This window comes from Dromaius novaehollandiae, chromosome 34 (assembly GCF_036370855.1).
Source record: "Dromaius novaehollandiae isolate bDroNov1 chromosome 34, bDroNov1.hap1, whole genome shotgun sequence".
NCBI classification, from domain to species: domain Eukaryota; kingdom Metazoa; phylum Chordata; class Aves; order Casuariiformes; family Dromaiidae; genus Dromaius; species Dromaius novaehollandiae.
The window spans coordinates 909,406-928,879 of record NC_088133.1 but is presented as its reverse complement, the minus strand read 5'-3'; the positions used below and the strand labels follow the sequence as shown (position 1 = coordinate 928,879).

Below are 19,474 nucleotides of genomic sequence, written 5' to 3'. Positions count from 1 at the left end.
GACCCCCCCCCGCCAACCTCCCCGCTTGGGGAGGCGGCGGAAGGCCCCCGCGGGGGCCCAGGCGTCCGGCGGGGCGGCGGCGCTCACCGAGAGGTCGTCGATCATGCGGTCCTCGAAGGGATGCTCCTCCGTCACCAGCCACGAGAGCTTGTAAGCCTCCAGGAACATGTTGCAGGCCCGGTGCCTGGGGAGGGGGCCGGGGGGGGTCACGGCGCCGGGGTAGGTGGGGGGGGGGGCCCAGGCACCTCCCAGGCAGGGAACGGCCCCCAGGAAGGGGGTTTGGGGGTGTGGGGGGGGTCCTGGTTGCTCCCAGGGGATCTCCAGTTGGCCCAAGGAGGCTCCCGGTTGCCTCCAGGGGCTTCCAAGGGGGTCCCAGGTACCTCCGGGGGTTCCCAGTGGGTCCCCAGTTGCCCCCGGGGACTCCCAGAGGGTCTCCAGTTCCTCCAGGGGCTCCCAAGAGGCTCCCAGTTGCCCCCAGGAGGCCCTAAGCGGTTCCCAGTTGCCCTCAGGGGCTTCCAGGTGGTCCCCGATCATCCCTGGGGACTCCCAGAGCGTCTCCAGTTGTCCTGGGAGCCCCCAAGGGGTCCCCAATTGCCCCCAGAGGTTCCCAGCAGGTCCCCAGTTGCCCCCAGGAGGCCCTAAGCGGTTCCCAGTTGCCCTCAGGGGCTCCCAATGGGCTCCCAGTCGCCCCCAGGAGACCCTCGGTGGTTCGCAGTTGCCCTGAGGAGCTCCCGAGGGGTCCCCAGTTGCCCCCTACGTCTTCCCACTGGGCTCCCAGTTGCCCCCCGTGGGTTCCCAGTTGCCCCCTGCGGGTCTCGGGGGATTCTGGGCTCCCCCCGGAGGCTCCCAGTGCTCCCAGCTGCCCAGTGCCCCCGTGTCCCCGTGTCCCCGTGTCCCACCTGGGCAGGTTGTAGAGGGGCGTCATGCGGAAGCAGGCGACCACGGCGCGCCGGCGCTGCTTCGACAGCAGCTTGTGCCACACCGCCTTCTTGGACTTGTAGGGGTGCTCCGTCTGGGGGGGGACACTGGTGTCACCCGGGTGACCTGGCGCCCCCGGGACCACCCGGAGTCCCCCGGGATCTCAGGAGCATCCCAGAGACCCCCCAGGGATCCCCAGAGCATCCCAGGGATCCCTCCAAGGACCCCAAAGCACCTTAGGGATCCCCAGAGCAGCCCAGGGACCCCAGGAGCATCCCAGGGATCCCTCCAAGGACCCCAGAGCACCTTAGGGATCCCCAGAGCAGCCCAGGGACCCTCAGAGCAGCCCAGAGACCCCCCCAAGGACCCCAGAGCACCTTAGGGATCCCCAGAGCACCTTAGGGATCCCTCCAAGGACCCCAGAGCACCTTAGGGATCCCCAGAGCAGCCCAGGGACCCCAGGAGCATCCCAGGGATCCCTCCAAGGACCCCAGAGCACCTTAGGGATCCCCAGAGCAGCCCAGGGACCCCAGGAGCATCCCAGGGATCCCTCCAAGGACCCCAGAGCACCTTAGGGATCCCCAGAGCAGCCCAGGGATCCCCAGAGCAGCCCAGGGACCCTCAGAGCAGCCCAGAGACCCCTCCAAGGACCCCAGAGCACCTTAGGGATCCCCAGAGCAGCCCAGGGACCCTCAGAGCAGCCCAGGGATCCCTCCAAGGACCCCAGAGCACCTTAGGGATCCCCAGAGCAGCCCAGGGACCCTCAGAGCAGCCCAGGGATCCCTCCAAGGACCCCAGAGCACCTTAGGGATCCCCAGAGCAGCCCAGGGACCCTCAGAGCAGCCCAGGGATCCCTCCAAGGACCCAAGAGCACCTTAGGGATCCCCAGAGCAGCCCAGGGACCCTCAGAGCAGCCCAGAGACCCCTCCAAGGACCCCAGAGCACCTTAGGGATCCCCAGAGCAGCCCAGGGACCCCAGGAGCATCCCAGGGATCCCTCCAAGGACCCCAGAGCACCTTAGGGACCCTCAGAGCATCCCAGGGATCCCTCCAAGGACCCCAGAGCACCTTAGGGATCCCCAGAGCAGCCCAGGGACCCTCAGAGCAGCCCAGGGATCCCTCCAAGGACCTCAGAGCATCCCAGGGACCTCCCAGAGCATCCCAAGGACCCCAGGAGCATCCCAGGGACCCCCCAGACCACCTCCAAGACCCCAACCTGCATGAGGTGGTGGGGCCTCCTGCACCCCAGGGATCTCCCCAGGACCCCTGGCCCCCCCCCGAGACCGCCCAGGCCCCCTGACCTGCTCGAGGTGGTAGAGCACGGCTGACACCTCCTGCACCCTCCGGACGATCTTCTCAGGGCTGTCCGAGTCCTCGGCCTTCCCGGCCATCTCGCGGTACAGGGCCATCTGCCACCGCATGGACGAGGAGTTCTCGCACTGGGGGACACGGGGACACGGTGACCACGGGGACACAGGCACCACGGGGGCCACGGGACCGTGGGGACATGGTGGGGGGACACAGGGGCACGCAAGCACTGTGGGGACCACGGGGACATGGAAGGACACAGGGGCACATGGGGACATGGGCACTGGGGTGGCCATGGGGACATAGTGGGGACAGAGGGGACTATGGGGGGGGAACGGGGGGGTTAGAGCAGAGACGCAGGAGTTTATGGGGTTTATGGGGGAGGCGTGGGGGGACAGGGGGGTTTTGGGGGGGACACACATTTTGGGGACGGGGCTCACCTTGCCCTGCAGGTGCAGGTTGTTGTTCAGGAACTCCCGCACCTCCTCGTCCGTGTCTTTCTGCGGGGGGGGGGGGACAGGGCCGTGTTGGGGGCTGTCCCCACCCCGGGACCTGCCCCCTCACCCCCCACCCGCCACCCCACCAACCCCGTGCCCCCAGCCCCCTACTCCATCACCCCCGGACCCCCAGGACCCCAAACCATCACTCCAGTGCCCCCGTATCCCATACCCATCACCCCCAGCCCCGTATACCCCCACCGCCAGCCCTTCTCCCCAGTACCCCCACACCCCCAAACCATCACCCCAGCACTCCCAGTCCAGCCCCACACCCCACCAGCCCAGGACCCCCCCATCCACCACCCCAGCACCTCCCCAGAGCCCCAGCCCAGCCCCGACCCCCAACCCACCGCCACGCTGCCCCCGGCCCCATATCCCATCGCCCCCAGCCCTTCTCCCCAGTGCCCCCACACCCCAAAGCCATCAGTGCCCCCAGCCCCCTCCCCGCGCCCACCAGCGCGTAGCGGGTCTTGGCCAGGCTGATGAGCTCCTGGTCGGTGGGCGAGCACATGTTGAGGCCGATGGGCAGCATCTTCTTGAGGGTGGCCACGATGAGGGAGGTGTGGATGGAGTACCGGTCGCCCCGGCGCTTCTTCTTCGTCCGCTCCTGCTCCGAGCCGCCCCCCTGCAGCGGGGACGGGGACGTCAGGGCCAGGAGCCTTGGGCCACGCGGGTGGGGACATCCGGGCCAGGACCCTGAGGCCACGCAGCCCCCAGCAATGGGGCAAGACCTCCACGCCATGGGGACGGGGACGGGGACACGTCAGGGCCAGGACCCCTAGACCACGGGGATGGGGACCTTCAGGGCCAGGCACCCAGTGCCACGCAGCCCTGGTGGCCCTAGAGGTCCCAGATGTGGCCCTTTGGGGACGGGGTGTCTCAGTCGCGGTGGCCCGTAGGATCACCCTGTGGATGCTATGGGTCCCAGCCGTGGGGGCCCCACGGATGCTATGGGTCCCAGCTGCGGGACCCTCGGGGGGCAGGACCCCACGGGGACCGGGTGTCCCAGTTGTGGGGGACACCCTGTAGATGCTGAGGGTCCCAGCCGTGGTGGCCCCGTGGGGCAGGACCCCGTGGGGGGCCCTATGGGGCCGGGGTCCCTGCGGCCCCCCCGCGCAGCGCTAACCTGGCCGTCTCCAGACTAGACGCCGGCACCCGCAGGCCAGGGCAGGAGAGAAGAGACAGAGTTAGGTCCCCGCGACCCACGGCCCCGGGGGGGATTGGGGGGGGGGGGTTGGGGGGTACCGGGTTAAAGGGGAGGGATGGAGACCTCCGAACAGGGGGAGATTTGGGGGTGCCAGGTGGGTTGGGGGGTTTGGGGGTACCAGGGGGAAGGGGAGGGATAGAGACCCCTGAATAAGGGGGATTTCAGGGGGACCAGGTGGGTTGGGGGTACCAGGGGGAAGGGGAGGGGTGGAGACCCCTGAATAAGGGGGGATTTGGGGGTACCAGGGGAAAGGGGAGGGGTGGAGACCCCTGAATAAGGGGGGATTTGGGGGTACCAGGGGGAAGGGGAGGGGTGGAGACCCCTGAATAAGGGGGGATTTGGGGGTACCAGGTGGAAGGGGAGGGATGGAGACCCCTGAATAAGGGGGGATTTGGGGGTGCCAGGTGGAAGGGGAGGGATAGAGACCCCTGAATAAGGGGGGTTTCAGGGGGACCAGGTGGGTTGGGGGTACCAGGGGGAAGGGGAGGGATGGAGACCCCTGAATAAGGGGGGATTTGGGGGTACCAGGGGGGAAGGGGAGGGACAGAGACCCCTGAATAAGGGGGGATTTGGGGGTACCAGGGGGAAGGGAGGAAGTTGGGGGGCATCAGCCAGGCTGGGGGGAGGTTGATGCCCTCTAGAGAAGGGAGGATTCGGGGGCACCAGGCAGATGGGGGGACGGAGACCCCCCAACCAGGCAAGGGAGGTAGCAGGGGGATGGGGGCCACGGGCTGGGGTGCGGGCTGGGGGGCTCGGGGGGGACAGGGGGAGCAGAGGGGCCAGGCGGGGTCAGGGCGCAGCTGGGGGTCCGGCCCCCACCTTGGCCATCTTGCTCTTGCTGTCGGCCGTCAGGAAGGACATGTTGTTGATCTCGTTCTGCACCACGAAGTTCTGCTCCTCCCGCTTGAAGTTCTGCCGGGGGGGGGGGGGGGGCACGGCGTGAGCGACCCCCAACTGGCCGCCCCCCATGTCCCCCCATGTCCCCTGCATCCCCCCATCCCCCCTAGGCATCCCAGTGACCCCCCTCCCTGTGACCCCCCCATGTACCCCCATTCCTTGCACTCCTGGGTCCCTCCGGCCCCCCCCGACACCCCATCCCTCTGGCCCCCCCCATGCCCCCCCGTTCCCCACATCCCGCTGTCCCTCCAGGTACCCCAGGGTCCCCCCATCGCCCCAGCTCCCCAGGAACCCTGGTGTCCCTCCATCCCCCCGGGCCCCCCGGGCACCCCCGGGCACCCCAGTGTCCCTCCGTCATCTCAGCCCCCCCCCAGGATCCCCCCAGTGCCCCCCACTCACGTGGGACTTGGACCAGTAGATGAAGACCTCGCCGACCATGCGGAAGAGCTCCTCCGCGTCCGAGTTGGGCTCCGTCAGCCACTTGGCCCTGCCAGCCCCACGGCCACCGTCAGCGGGTCCTCGGGGCGCCCCGGTCCCCACGGCCACGAGCAGGGGTCCCGAGGGCCCCACAGCCACCGCGAAGGGACCCCCAGGCCCCCCGGTACCCACACTCCCCCCTGCGACAGCAGGGATGGACCTGGGGATGCTCGCGTCCCAGGACCACGTCCCCAAGCCCCGGCAGCGTCCTGGTGTCCCCTGGCCACGTCCCCGCGTCCCCTCTCCGTTCCCCGCGTGCCCTCACCGGCTGTTGTCCACGTAGCGGATGAGCAGCGGGTAGAGGGCGTAGAGGTCGCGGCAGAGCACGGAGAACTCGTCGCGGATGAGCAGCTCCGAGTCCTCGGCCTCGGCCTTGGCCTCCATGCGGAGCTGCTCCTCCTCGGACACCACCTTGCCCGCGCGCTTCTTCAGCTTCTCCATGGTGGGGATGAAGTGGGAGCGGAGCAGCTCCGGCTTCGCCTTGCTCACGATGGGCTGGGCGAACACTGCGGGGACAGGCGCCACCGTCATCCCCGTGTCCCCAAGACCCACCGAGGGATGCCAGCACCCGCCCCGGGACCCGCTGAGGGACGCCGGCACTGTCCCTGCATCCCTGGGACCCGCCCGGGGACGCTAGGACCCGCCAAGGGATCCTGGCACCACCCCCGGGACCCACCAAGGGATCCTGGCACCATCCCTGGTACCAAGGGATCCTGGCACCATCCCTGGGACCCTCCAAGGGATCCTGGCACCATCCCTGGTACCAAGGGATCCTGGCACCATCCCTGGTACCTGCTCCGGGACACCGGTGCCATCCCTGGGACCCACCAAGGGATCGTGGCACCATCCCTGGTACCAAGGGATCCTGGCACCATCCCCGGGACCCACCAAGGGATCCTGGCACCATCCCTGGGACCCTCCAAGGGATCCTGGCACCATCCTTGGTACCTGCTCCGGGACACCGGTGCCATCCCTGGTACCAAGGGATCCTGGCACCATCCCCGGTACCAAGGGATCCTGGCACCATCCCCGGGACCCACCAAGGGATCCTGGCACCATCCCTGGTACCAAGGGATCCTGGCACCATCCTTGGTACCCGCTCCGGGACACCGGTGCCATCCCTGGGACCCACCAAGGGATCCTGGCACCATCCCCGGGACCCACCAAGGGATCCTGGCACCATCCTTGGTACCTGCTCCGGGACACCGGTGCCATCCCTGGGACCCACCAAGGGATCCTGGCACCATCCCCGGGACCCTCCAAGGGATCGTGGCACCACCCCTGCCCCCCGCCCCTGCCCACCTGCCAGGCGCTTCATCCAGGAGGCCTCGTCGATGCCCAGGTTGTTGACGACGATGCGGAGGATGTTCCCCAGGAGGGCGTTGAGGTGCTGCCCGGTGACGGCGGTGGCCCAGGGCCCCTGGGGCAGGGTGTCGGGGCCGCGCTCCCACCAGCGCGGCAGGTAGTTGCAGAGCATGGGCAGCGTCACCTCGATGACGTGGGGCATCTCCGTGTAGCGGGCGCCCGACTCCGCCAGGCCCCCGATGTCCCGCATCAGGCGCTCCAGGTCGGGGATGTCGGGGCACATCTCCTCCACCCGGCTGGGCAGCCCCAGGACTGCGGGGACACGGGGCTGGCACCGGGGACGCGGGAGAGCCCCAAAGCTGGGGACGTCGGGGACACAAGGGGACCCCAAAGCTGGTGCAAGCGAGGGGCACCGGGGACGCGGGAGAGCCCCAAAGCTGGGGACGTCGGGGACGCGGGGGCACCCCAAAGCTGGGGCAAGCAAGGGGCATCGGGGATGTGCGGGGGTCCCAAAGCTGGGGATGCAAGGGGACCCCAAAGCTGGGGCAAGCGAGGGGCATCGGGGATGTGCGGGGGTCCCAAAGCTGGGGACACAAGGGGACCCCAAAGCTGGGGCAAGCGAGGGGCATCGGGGATGTGCGGGGGCCCCAAAGCTGGGGACACTGGGGACACAAGGGGACCCCAAAGCTGGGGCAAGCGAGGGGCATCGGGGATGTGCGGGGGTCCCAAAGCTGGGGACACAAGGGGACCCCAAAGCTGGGGCAAGCGAGGGGCATCGGGGATGTGCGAGGGTCCCAAAGCTGGGGACACTGGGGACACAAGGGGACCCCAAAGCTGGGGCAAGCGAGGGGCATCGGGGATGCAGAGGTGCCCCAAAGCTGGGGACACTGGGGACACAAGGGGACCCCAAAGCTGGGGCAAGCGAGGGGCATCGGGGATGTGCGGGGGCCCCAAAGCTGGGGACACTGGGGACACAAGGGGACCCCAAAGCTGGGGCAAGCGAGGGGCATCGGGGATGTGCGGGGGTCCCAAAGCTGGGGACGCTGGGCACGCAGGTGTGCCCTGATGTAGGGGACATCAGGGATGTGGGGATGCCCCAAAGATGGGGTAACTGGGGGGGGGGTCAAGGGTACCCCAAATCTAGGGATAAGTGGAGGGTATCGAGGATATGGAAGTGCCCCAAAGCTGGGGGAAACTGGGGGCATCGGGGGGACCCCAAGGCTGGGGCAATTGGGGGCATGGAGGATCTGGAGGTGCCCCAAAGCGGGGGGAAACTGGGGGCACTGGGGGTACTCGGAAGCTGGGGCAAGTGGGGGACGTGGGGGGGTGTGGAGATGCCCCAAACCTGGGGGCAATTTGAGGGCACTGGGGTGCCCCAAACCAGGAGCTAAGCAGGAGGCGTGGGGGGACACGAGGGGGTGCCCAAAACCCGGGGAGACCGAGGGCCATCAGGGCCACGGAGGTGCCCCAAAGCTGGGGGCAAACAGGGGCTCCCGGGCGGGTGACAGGGTGGGGGTCCTGCCGGGGTGCCGGGGGTCCATCCCCGGCCCTGGGGGGGTGGCGGGGCGTCACCCCCGACTCACTGGCCCGCTCGCGGGGGGACTTGGTGCTGTAGACGGAGCAGGGGTTGAACTCGTTGAGCTGCGGCTCCAGGAAGGCCACGGGCATGGCGGCGGCCAGCCGGGCCAGGCACTCGCCCAGCGCCGGGCGCTGCCTGCGGGCACGCGGGTCCTGGGTCACGGCCGCCCCACGGCCGCCCCACGGCCGCCCCATGGCCGCAGCCGCCCCACGGGCATGGGCGCCCCGTGGGGACTCCACCAGCATGGGCGCCCCATGGCCATGACCACCCTACCAGCATGGGCACCCCATGGGCACCACCACCCCATAACCACCCCATGGGCACCCCATGGCCATGACCACCCTACCAGCATGGGCACCCCATGGGCACCACCACCCCATAACCACCCCATGGGCACCCCATGGCCATGACCAACCCATGGGGACTCCATAGAGAGGGGCACCCCACGGCTACGGCCACCCCCCAGGCACCCCAGGGCCATGGCCACCCCACAGCCACCCTGGGGGCACAGCCACCCCATGGGCAACCCATGGCCATGACCGCCCCATGGGGACTCCATAGAGAGGGGCACCCCATGGCCACCCGACAACCACCCTGGGGGCACAGCCACCCCACGGGCACCCCATGGCCACAGCCACCCCATGGGGACTCCATAGAGAGGGGCACCCCACGGCTACGGCCACCCCACGGCCAACCTGGGGGCACAACCACCCCATGGGCACCCCATGGCCATGACCACCCTACCAGCATGGACACCCCGGGGGACCTCCACTGGCATGGGCACCCCATGGGCACCACCACCCCATAACCACCCCATGGAGACTTCGAAGAGAGGGGCACCCCACGGCTACGGCCACCCCCCAGGCACCCCAGGGCCATGGCCACCCCACAGCCACCCTGGGGGCACAACCACCCCATGGGCAACCCATGGCCATGACCACCTCATGGGGACTCCATAGAGAGGGGCACCCCATGGCTACGGCCACCCCACAGCCACCCTGGGGGCACAGCCACCCCACGGGCACCCCATGGCCACAGCTGCCCCCCAGGGCCATTGTCACCCCATAGGCACGAACGCCCCGTGGGCACCCCACGGCAACCCCAAAGCCACCCGCCGGCCTTAGGGACCCCACGGGCACCCCACAATCTGCAGGGAAAGGGGGTGCTGGGGGCACAGGCACCCCCCGGCCATGGGCACCCCCCACCCCGGCTGCCCCCCAGCCCCTCACCTCTCCACGTAGGGGTTCCTGGTGGTACCCAGCGAGTAGATGCTGCACAGGATCCGGTAGCAGGAGACCTGGACGTCGTCGACTGCGAGGACAGGGGACGGTCAGGGCTGTGGTGTCCCCGTGTCCCCCACCGCCAGCCAGCTCCATTGCCCTGGGTCTCCCTGCTCTCTGGGGTGCCCTGTCCCCACCGTGTCCCCTGTCCCCAAATTGTCCCCTCGTCCCTGAAGCATCCTGTGGTCCTCACAGTCTTCTGTCCCCAGTGTGTCCCCTATCCCTGCCATGACCCCTTACTCCAGTGTGTCCCTGTAGCCCCGTCCCCAACGATCCCCTTGCGTCCCCCATCCCCAACATGCTTCCATCCCTGCCGTGCCCCCTGTCCCCAATATGTCCCCATGTCCCCAATGTGCCCCCATCCCACTGGCTCGCCCCGGGCCCTCCACCCCCGCAGCATCCCCGTCCCTGCCGTGTCCCCCAGGTCCTCACGGATGACGTCGTCCCCGAAGTGGTGCTGGGCTATGTGCTCGAAGAGGGAGGTGAGGACGGGCAGCAGGGCCACCGTGGTGTAGTTGATGTTCTGGGCCACCCCCTTCACCTGGGTGCGGCTCTGCGTCACCTTGCCCAGCTTGAGGTTCTCCACCATCTTCTCGATGTCCTCGGAGGCGCTCTCGAAGAAGGACCGCAGCCCGGCCTTCACGATCTCGGGGCCCGACTTCATCACCGTCCTGGGGGGGATGTGGTCGCCGGCTCAGCACGGCCGTGGCCGTGGGGCACTGCTTGGCGTGGCCACAGCCGTGGGGCACTGCTTGGCGTGGCCATGGCTGTGGGGCACTGCTTGGCGTGGCCGTGGGGCACTGCTTGGGGTGGCCATGGGGCACTGCTTGGCGTGGCCACAGCCATGGGGCACTGCTTGGCATGGCCATGGGGCACTGCTTGGGGTGGCCATGGCCGTGGGGCACTGCTTGGCGTGGCTGTGGGGCACTGCTTGGCATGGCCACAGCCATGGGGCACTGCTTGGCATGGCCACGGGGCACTGCTTGGCGTGGCCATGGCTGTGGGGCACTGCTTGGCGTGGCCACGGGGCACTGCTTGGGGTGGCCATGCCCATGGGGCACTGCTTGGTGTGGCCACGGCCATGGGGCACTGCTTGGCATGGCTGTGGGGCACTGCTTGGGGTGGCCACAGCCGTGGGGCACTGCTTGGCATGGCCACGGCCGTGGGGCACTGCTTGGGGTGGCCATGGGGCACTGCTTGGCGTGGCCATGGCCGTGGGGCACTGCTTGGCATGGCCACAGCCATGGGGCACTGCTTGGGGTGGCCGTGGGGCACAGACGGCCACTCGGCGCAAGCCCAGCTCGAGCACTGCTATGGGGTGGCACTGGGCAGTGGGGTGGCACTGGGCAGTGGGGCACAGTCGCCATGGGGACACAGATGGCATCTGAGTGGCATCACGGGGATGGGGATGGCTTTGGGGTGGCACCAGGGCACTGCAGGGACAGGGATGGCATCAGGGTGGCATTACATCACAGCTGGCGTAGGGGACGGGGACCGCATCAGGGTGGCACCAGGCACCGTGGGGACACGAACGGCATCAGGGCACCATGGGGACAGGGACAGAATCAGGGTGGCACCAGACACTGTGGGGACAGGGATGGCATCGGGGCACCACGGAGATGGGGACAGAATCAAGGTGGCACTGAGCACTGCAGGGACAGGGACAGCATCGAGGTGGCACCAGGCATTGGGGCCCCATGGGGACAGGGATGGCATCGGGGTGACACGGGCACGCTTGGGGACCCACGGGGACCCGGTCCCACCTGGCATCCAGCGAGCGGGCCAGGATGTGCAGGCAGTTCACCACGGCCGGCGCGTCGGTGCCTGGGGACACGGGGACGGGGTGAGGGGCGGCCGGGTCACCCCGAAACCGGCCCCCCACCCCGGGGGACCCCGGGGACCGCGGTCCCTTACCGAAGAGGGAGACGCGGTGGCGGACGAGGGCGGCCAGCTTGCAGAAGAGGCTGGAGGAGGAAGAGGAGAGGAGGAAGAGAGCGAGATAAGGGGCGAGCGGGCTGCGGGGGGGACCCCAAATCCCCCGGGCAGGGGATGGGGCACAGTGAGGTGACGAGCCCGGACCGGGGAGATTTAGGGGGGCTCAGAGCCCTGTTCCCTGGACTGGGGGGGGTTTTGGGGGGTTCTCAGTGCCCCATCTCCCAGGGCTGGGGGGTTTTGGGGGGGCTCAGTGCCCCATATCCCAGGCCGGGGGGGTTTGGGGGGTTCTCAGTGCCCCATCTCCCAGGGCTGGGGGGTTTGGGGGGGCTCGGTGCCCCATCTCCCAGAGCAGGGTTTTTTGGGGGGCTCGGTGCCCCATCTCCTGGGCTGGGGGGGTTTTGGGGGGGCTCAGTGCCCCATCTCCTGGGCTGGGGGGGTTTTGGGGGGGCTCAGTGCCCCATCTCCCGGGCCGGGTGGGTTTTGGGGGGCTTGGTGCCGCATCCCCCAGGCTGGGCGGGTTTTGGGGGGCTCGGTGCCCCATGTCCCAAGGCAGGGGGGTCTGGGGGGGCTCGGTGCCCCATCTCCCAGAGCAGGGGGGTTTGGGGGGCTCAGTACCCCATCTCCCGGGCTGGGGGGTCTGGGGGGGCTCAGTGCCCCATCCCCCAGGCTAGGTGGGTTTTGGGGGGCTCGGTGTCCCATCTCCCAGGGCTGGGGGGTTTGGGGGGGCTCAGTGCCCCATCTCCCAGGGCTGGGGGGTTTTGGGGGGCTCGGTGCCCCATCTCCTGGGCTGGGGGGGTTTTGGGGGGGCTCAGTGCCCCATCTCCCGGGCCGGGTGGGTTTTGGGGGGCTTGGTGCCGCATCCCCCAGGCTGGGCGGGTTTTGGGGGGGCTCAGTGCCCCATCTCCCGGGCCGGGGGGGTCTGGGGGGGCTCGGTGCCCCATCCCCCAGAGCAGGCGGGTTTTGGGGGGGCTCAGTGCCCCATCTCCCAGAGCAGGGTTTTTTGGGGGGCTCGGTGCCCCATATCCTGGGCCAGGGGGGACTGGGGGGGCTCAGTGCCGCATCCCCCAGGCTGGGCGGGTTTTGGGGGGCTCGGTGCCCCATGTCCCAAGGCAGGGGGGTCTGGGGGGGCTCGGTGCCCCATGTCCCGGGCCGGGGGGGCCGGGGGGCTCAGTACCCCATCTCCCGGGCTGGGGGGTCTGGGGGGGCTCAGTGCCGCATCCCCCAGGCTGGGCGGGTTTTGGGGGGCTCGGTGCCCCATGTCCCAAGGCAGGGGGGTCTGGGGGGGCTCGGTGCCCCATGTCCCGGGCCGGGGGGGCCGGGGGGGCTGTCCCGCGGCCCCCCTCACCTGGTGATCATCTCCTTCTCCTTGTTGGACGCGTGGCCGCCGCTGCCCAGCACCTTGGCCGGGGTGGAGAGGAAGTAGAGGCAGTGGTTGTGGAAGTACTGGTTGATGAGGGGCAGCAGGATCTGGGGGGGCCACACGGGTCAGGGGGGGACCCCGGCAAGCCCGGGGCCTCTGCTTGGGGGGGGGGTCCCCCTGAGCACCCCAAGCCACCCCCTGCACACCAGCTCCCCCCCAACGGGGACCTGCACGCCCCACGGGGCACCCCAGCCCCTGCGCGTGGGGGCACCCCGAAACACCCCATGGAGACCCCAAACACCCCCCCAAGGGACCCTCAGGGACACCCCCAAAACCCTCCGGGGGATCTCGGGCTGTTGCACAGCAGGGGCTCCCCCAAACACCCCACGGGGACCCCAGACCCCGGCACACCGGGGGCACCCCCAAACACCCCACGGGTACCCCAAAACCTAACAAATGGGGGCACCACCCCCAAACACCCCCCTAGGGACCCCAAGCACCCCAATCCCCAGCCCCCAGGGTGGGGGGCTGCTGGGTGTCTGTGCTGAAGCCACTCTGCCCCCCCCCGCCCCGTGCCTCTGCTTTGGGGTCCCCGCCCCCCATTTTGGGGTCCCTGTCCCTCCCCCCCCCCGCCCCGTTTTGGACCCCTCTGACCTTGGCGAAGAACTTGATCTCCTGCTCGTGGGGGGATTTCTCCACCCGCCCGCTGCTCACCACGGCCTCTGGGGGGGGGCAGGCAGTCAGGGGGGCACAGGGGACAGGGGGGGTTGGGGACACGGGGCTTGGGGACAGGGGGGACAGGGGGCCATGAGGATGCAGGGGGACACGGAGTGATGGAGGACGCGGGGCGCAGGCAGAGGGACACGGGGAGGACATAGGGGCCTTGGGGACATCAAGGTGGACAGGGACCGTTGGGGGGGTCAGAGGGACCATGGGGGGCTCAGAGGGGACATGGGGGTCCCCACAAGCTGCCGGGGGCCTGAGGGGGTCCCAGGGTCATCAGGCTCTCCAGGGGTCCTGGGGGTCCCAGGGAGCACCAGAAGGGTCCTGCAGGGCTGAGGGGGGTCCCGGAGGACCAGGAGGTCCCCAGGGGTCCTGGGGAGGTCCCGGGGGGGCTGGGGGGGTCCGGGGGGGCCGTACCCAGGTGGGCAATGAACTCCTGCGAGATGTCCATCCACTTGAGCAGCTGCTGGAGGAAGCCGTAGGCGAAGCGCTTCTCGATGGAGGAGGTGTCCAGCTCCATGTCCTTCAGCCCCCTGTGCTGGGGGGTCAGTGGGGCACCCCCAAACCCCCGGCCCCCCAAAGCCCCCCAGCTCCACGTCCTTCAGCCCCCTGTGCCAGGGATTGTGGACCCCAGTCCTACTGCGACCCCAAATCTCCCCCTGTGACCCCAAACCTCCCCCAGTGCCCCCAAATGTCCCTCTGTGCCCCCAAATCTCCCCCTGTGCCCCCAAATCTCCCCCAGTGACCCCAGACCCTGTGCCCTCAGACCCCCCCGGGCCCCCAGATCCCCCCAGCCCCCTAAGGTCTCCCCAGCCCCACCCGGTCCTCCCTGCCCCGGTGCCCCCCAGCCCCCCGGCGCCCCACGGCACCCACCGGGTGACGGCGTAGCCGTTGAGCTGCAGGAACTTGAGCAGCTCCTGGGCCTTCTCGCGGTCCCGCGCCTTCTCCTTGGCCGTCAGCGTGTCGTAGGGCACGAGCAGGGGGTGCGAGCCCCCGCCTGGCACCCACGTCAGCAGCCGTGGGGCGGCACCCGTGGGGCGGCACCCCCATGGGGCGGAGGAGCATCCGTGGGGGGGAGCATCCGTGGGGCAGCATCCCCATGGGGCAGAGGAGCATCCGTGGGGAGGAGCACCCGTGGGGCAGCATCCCCATGGGGCGGAGGAGCATCCGTGGGGCAGCATCCCCATGGGGCAGAGGAGCATCCATGGGGAGGAGCATCCATGGGGCGGAGGAGCATCCATGGGGGGGAGGAGCATCCATGGGGAGGAGCATCCATGGGGAGGAGCATCCGTGGGGCGGAGGAGCATCCATGGGGCGGAGGAGCATCCGTGGGGCAGCATCCCCATGGGGCAGAGGAGCATCCGTGGGGAGGAGCATCCGTGGGGGGGACCCAAGGAGAAGTACCCGCAGGGTGGGGGCAGCACCCAGGGTAACCCATGGGGGACACTGGGGGGGCAGAGGTGCACCCATGGAGGGGGGGCCCTGGGGGGCAACATCCATGGGAACCCTGGGGGGCAGGGGAGCATCTATGGGGGGGGGACACAAGGGGCAGCACCCATAGGGGGGCAGCACCCATGGTGGGTGGAAGGACCCCAAGAGGAGCATCCATGGTGGGGGGGGCAGCATCCACCTGGGGGGGGGTCCAAGGTGGTGGAGAGCCTCCCCAGGGTGGGGAGGTTGGAGGGGGTGACGGGGGGGGGGTCACAGCGGGGGGGGGGGGACGGGGGGGCAGCTCACCCTTGGCCTCCAGCTCCTGCTTCTTCTTGCGGCCCCAGGTGTTGTGGTAGTTCTCGGCCAGCTGCTCCGCCATGGCCTGGGGGACGCGGCGAGGTGGGTGGGGGTCCCACCCGGGCGCCGTGGGGGGGGGGGGGGACACGGCGGGGTGGGGTGGGGGGGGGACACGGCGTGCTCACCTGCAGCTCCCGGGACAGCGTCACCCCCGACAGGTCCACGGGCTGGGGGCTGTAGCCGTGGCTGGGGTCGTAGGTGGCCTGGGGGGGAAGGGGGGGGGACGTCCCAGCACTGAGCACCCCCCCTCGAGCAGGGGGAGCCCAGGTGTCCCCAAGGGGTCCCGGGTGCCCAGGGGACCCTGCTGCACCCCATAGATGCTGCTGCCCCACCAGACATCCCCAGGGGATCCCACCCCTCCCTGCTCCACCTCCCGCCCTGTCCCCGGAGCCGGGGGGGACCCGGGCGTCCAGGCTGCACCTGGGCAGACTGGGAGATCTTGCGGGTCTTCTTCTTCTCCGCCTTGTCCTCCTCGCCCTCACGGGCCTTCTCCACCATCCACTCCCAGGCCAGCATGGCCTTCAGCGACTCCTTGATGGGCCACCGGTAGATCTCCTTGTCCTGGGGGGCACAGGCAGGGGTGGGGGGGGCACTCTTGGGGCACCCTTGGGCGCTCCCCATCATTGCCCCATAGCTGGGTATGGTCGAGAGCGGGGAGTCGAGATGGGGCCGGGAAACCAGATGAGGTCGGGAAGCCCCAAATGGGGTTGAGGGATCTGGATGGGGTTGGAGGATCTGGATGGGGTTGGAGGGATCTGGATGGGGTTGGAGGGATCTGGATGGGGTTGAGGGGTCTGGATGGGGCTGGAGGGATCTGGATGGGGTTGAGGGGTCTGGATGGGGCTGGAGGGATCTGGATGGGGTTGAAGGGGTCTGGATGGGGTTGGAGGGATCTGGATGGGGTTGAGGGATCTGGATGGGGCTGGAGGGATCTGAATGGGGTTGAGGGATCTGGATGGGGTTGAGGGGTCTGGATGGGGTTGAGGGGTCTGGATGGGGTTGGAGGGATCTGGATGGGGTTGGAGGGATCTGGATGGGGCTGGAGGGATCTGGATGGGGTTGAGGGATCTGGATGGGGTTGGAGGGGTCTGGATGGGGCTGGAGGGATCTGGATGGGGTTGGAGGGATCTGGATGGGGTTGAGGGATCTGGATGGGGCTGAAGGGATCTGGATGGGGTTGGAGGATCTGGATGGGGTTGAGGGGTCTGGATGGGGTTGGAGGGGTCTGGATGGGGTTGGAGGGATCTGGATGGGGTTGGAGGGGTCTGGATGGGGCTGGAGGGATCTGGATGGGGCTGGAGGGATCTGGATGGGGTTGAGGGATCTGGATGGGGTTGGAGGATCTGGATGGGGTTGAGGGATCTGGATGGGGCTGGAGGGATCTGGATGGGGCCAGGAAACCAAATGGTGCTGGGGGGTGGTTCCGGATGGGGTTGGGAGTCCAGACGGAACCAGGAAGCCCCATGGGGTTGTGGGGCCCAGATGGCACTGGGGGGCCCAGATCGGACCGGGGGGGCTGGATGGGGTGGAGGGGATGTAGACAGGATTGAGGGAGGTCAGGACAGAACTGGCGGGGGCACGTGGGGTTGGGGGCATCTGGATGGGGTTGAGAGGGTCCAGGTGGGGTTGGGGGGCCTGGATGGACGTAGGAGTCTGGCTGGGGATGGGGGGGGGTCCAGCTGGGGCGGGGGGGTCCCAGCCTGGCCCCAGGGTGGGGGACGCGCACGGTACCTTCTCGGAGAAGGTCTTGTAGGGCCGCAGCATGGGGTGGGTCTTGGCCTCCTCGTCCACCGTCTCCCCGAAGGACCAGTTGTTCTGGATCTGCCAAGGGCACCAGGACATCACGGGGGGGTCGGGGGGGGGGGCAGGGGGCTCGGGGAGCATGCAAGGGCATGGAGAGCTTGGGGGGGCCTGGGGAGTCCCGGGGTGCAGGGGGTCATGCAGGTACATGGGGGGTCTTGGGTGGTCCTAGGGGTGCAGGAGGGGGGTCATGCAGGGCCATGGGAGCCTGGGGGGGGGGTCCCAGGGGTGCAGGGGGGGTCATGCAGGTGCGTAGGGACCTTGGGGGGGTCCTAGGGGTGCAGGAGGGGGGTCATGCAGGGCCATGGGAGCCTGGGGGGGTCCCAGGGGTGCAGGGGGGGTCATGCAGGTGCATAGGGACCTTGGGAGGGTCCTAGGGGTGCAGGAGGGGGGTCATGCAGGGCCATGGGAGCCTGGGGGGTCCCAGGGGTGCAATGCAGGTGCAGGGGGGTCTGGGGGGTGTCCCAGGGGTGCAGGGGGGACATGCAGGTGCATGGGGGGTCCTGGGGGGGGTCATGCAGGTGCAGGGGCCCTGGGCATCCCCAGCAGGGGTGCAGGAGGCCCTGGGGGGTCCCGGGGTGTCACACGGGTGCCGGGGGGACGCGGGGGCCCCCACCTTGTCGAAGGCCCACTTCTCGTGCGTGTACTCGGCGTACTTGTTGATGAAGCCGTCCAGCTTCTCGGGGATGATGACGCTGCGGGGGGGCACGGGAGGGGGGTCGGGGCCCGGCCACATCCCAGGCGCAGGGACATGGCGGGGGCATAGGGGGCCCAAGGTTTGGGGGGTATCAGGGGCTGCACAGACCCCAGGACGGGGGTCTGGGGGGGTATCAGGGGGTCCTGGGGGTTGCAGAGACCCCAGGATGCGGGTCTGGGGGGTGTCAGGGGGTCCTGGGGTTTGCAGACACCCCAGGATGGGGGTCTGGGGGGGGTATCAGGGGGTCCTGGGGGCTGCAGAGACTCCAGAATGGGGGTATGGGGATATCGGGGGGTCCTGGGGGTTGCAGAGCCCCCAGGACGGGGGTCTGGGGGGTTATCAGGGGGTCCTGGGGGTTGCAGAGCCCTTAATATGGGGGTCTGGGGGGTATCAGGGGGTCCTGGGGGCTGCAGAGACTCCAGGATGGGGGTCAGGGGGGGTATAGGGGGTCCTGGGGGTTGCAGAGCCCCCAGGACGGGGGTCTTGGGGGGTATCAGGGGGTCCTGGGGGCTGCAGAGACTCCAGGATGGGGGTCGGGGGGGTATAGGGGGTCCTGGGGGTTGCAGAGCCCCCAGGACGGGGGTCTTGGGGGGTATCAGGGGGTCCTGGGGGTTGCAGAGCCCTTAATATGGGGGTCTGGGGGGGTATCAGGGGGTCCTGGGGGCTGCAGAGACTCCAGGATGGGGGTCAGGGGGGGTATAGGGGGTCCTGGGGTTTGCAGACACCCCAGGATGGGGGTCTGGGGGGGGTATCAGGGGGTCCTGGGGGCTGCAGAGACTCCAGAATGGGGGTATGGGGATATCGGGGGGTCCTGGGGGTTGCAGAGCCCCCAGGACGGGGGTCTGGGGGGTTATCAGGGGGTCCTGGGGGTTGCAGAGCCCTTAATATGGGGGTCTGGGGGGTATCAGGGGGTCCTGGGGGCTGCAGAGACTCCAGGATGGGGGTCAGGGGGGGTATAGGGGGTCCTGGGGGTTGCAGACACCCCAGGATGGGGGTCTGGGGGGGGTATCAGGGGGTCCTGGGGGTTGCAGACACCCCAGAACGGGGGTCTGGGGGGGCTATCAGGGGGTCCTGGGGGTTGCAGAGCCCCCAGGACGGGGGGTCCCGGGGGGCGAGGGGGAGTTTTGGGGGCACGGGGCCGCCGCGGCGCCTACTTGAGGGTCTCGACGGGTTTGGGGTCGAAGTTGCCCTCGGCGTCCACGGAGGCCTTCTTCTCCGTCTTGGAGGAGTAGCTGGCGTCGACGTAGTCGGGCGGGAGGGCACCGGCGATGGCGCACAGGCAGGGCATGGCCAGCTTGTAGAGCTCCGCGTCGAACCTCTGCGGGGCACGGGGGCTCTGCAGACCCCCGACCCCCCGCCACGGGCCCCCCGGAGCCCCCACGCCACCCCCGTCCCCCCCCCGGAGCCCCCCGCTCCAGCCCTGCCCAGCCCTGGCCCCGTGTCCCCAACCAGCTCCAGGTCAGCCCCCATCCCCGTGTCCCCATCCGGGTCACCTTCCTGTGTCCCCGTCCCCATGCAGGTCAGCCCCCCAGCCCTATATGGATGAGTCCTGTGTCCCCATCTCGTGTCCCCATCCCGCTCAGCCCCCCCATGTCCCCGTCCCCATCTCCCTGTCCCACTCAGCCCCGTGTCCCCTTCCCTTCCAGCCAGCCATGTCCCCCTCCCTGTCACCCCCATGTCCCCATCCGGGTCACCTTCTTGTGT

The 19,474-nt window shown here is 69.3% G+C and overlaps 1 protein-coding gene across 1 annotated transcript in view; it reads right to left on the bottom strand.

Moving 5' to 3' along the window:
• The window catches only part of RYR1 (ryanodine receptor 1), a 92,638-nt gene that overhangs the window by 20,134 nt on the left and 53,030 nt on the right, over window positions 1–19,474 (bottom strand). The window contains exons 51-75 of the mRNA XM_064503004.1: window positions 18,925–19,088; window positions 17,690–17,768; window positions 17,005–17,094; window positions 15,694–15,834; window positions 15,399–15,476; window positions 15,223–15,298; window positions 14,359–14,482; window positions 13,903–14,018; window positions 13,417–13,484; window positions 12,748–12,869; window positions 11,382–11,431; window positions 11,231–11,291; window positions 9,900–10,138; window positions 9,417–9,498; window positions 8,192–8,322; window positions 6,606–6,920; window positions 5,569–5,809; window positions 5,226–5,313; window positions 4,749–4,841; window positions 3,849–3,863; window positions 3,177–3,347; window positions 2,666–2,725; window positions 2,219–2,356; window positions 900–1,012; window positions 88–184 (exon numbers count right to left, since the gene is read on the bottom strand). Coding sequence (XP_064359074.1) covers window positions 88–184; window positions 900–1,012; window positions 2,219–2,356; window positions 2,666–2,725; window positions 3,177–3,347; window positions 3,849–3,863; window positions 4,749–4,841; window positions 5,226–5,313; window positions 5,569–5,809; window positions 6,606–6,920; window positions 8,192–8,322; window positions 9,417–9,498; window positions 9,900–10,138; window positions 11,231–11,291; window positions 11,382–11,431; window positions 12,748–12,869; window positions 13,417–13,484; window positions 13,903–14,018; window positions 14,359–14,482; window positions 15,223–15,298; window positions 15,399–15,476; window positions 15,694–15,834; window positions 17,005–17,094; window positions 17,690–17,768; window positions 18,925–19,088 — 2,952 coding nt within the window. The remainder of the gene's footprint in view (window positions 1–87; window positions 185–899; window positions 1,013–2,218; window positions 2,357–2,665; window positions 2,726–3,176; window positions 3,348–3,848; window positions 3,864–4,748; window positions 4,842–5,225; window positions 5,314–5,568; window positions 5,810–6,605; window positions 6,921–8,191; window positions 8,323–9,416; window positions 9,499–9,899; window positions 10,139–11,230; window positions 11,292–11,381; window positions 11,432–12,747; window positions 12,870–13,416; window positions 13,485–13,902; window positions 14,019–14,358; window positions 14,483–15,222; window positions 15,299–15,398; window positions 15,477–15,693; window positions 15,835–17,004; window positions 17,095–17,689; window positions 17,769–18,924; window positions 19,089–19,474) is intronic.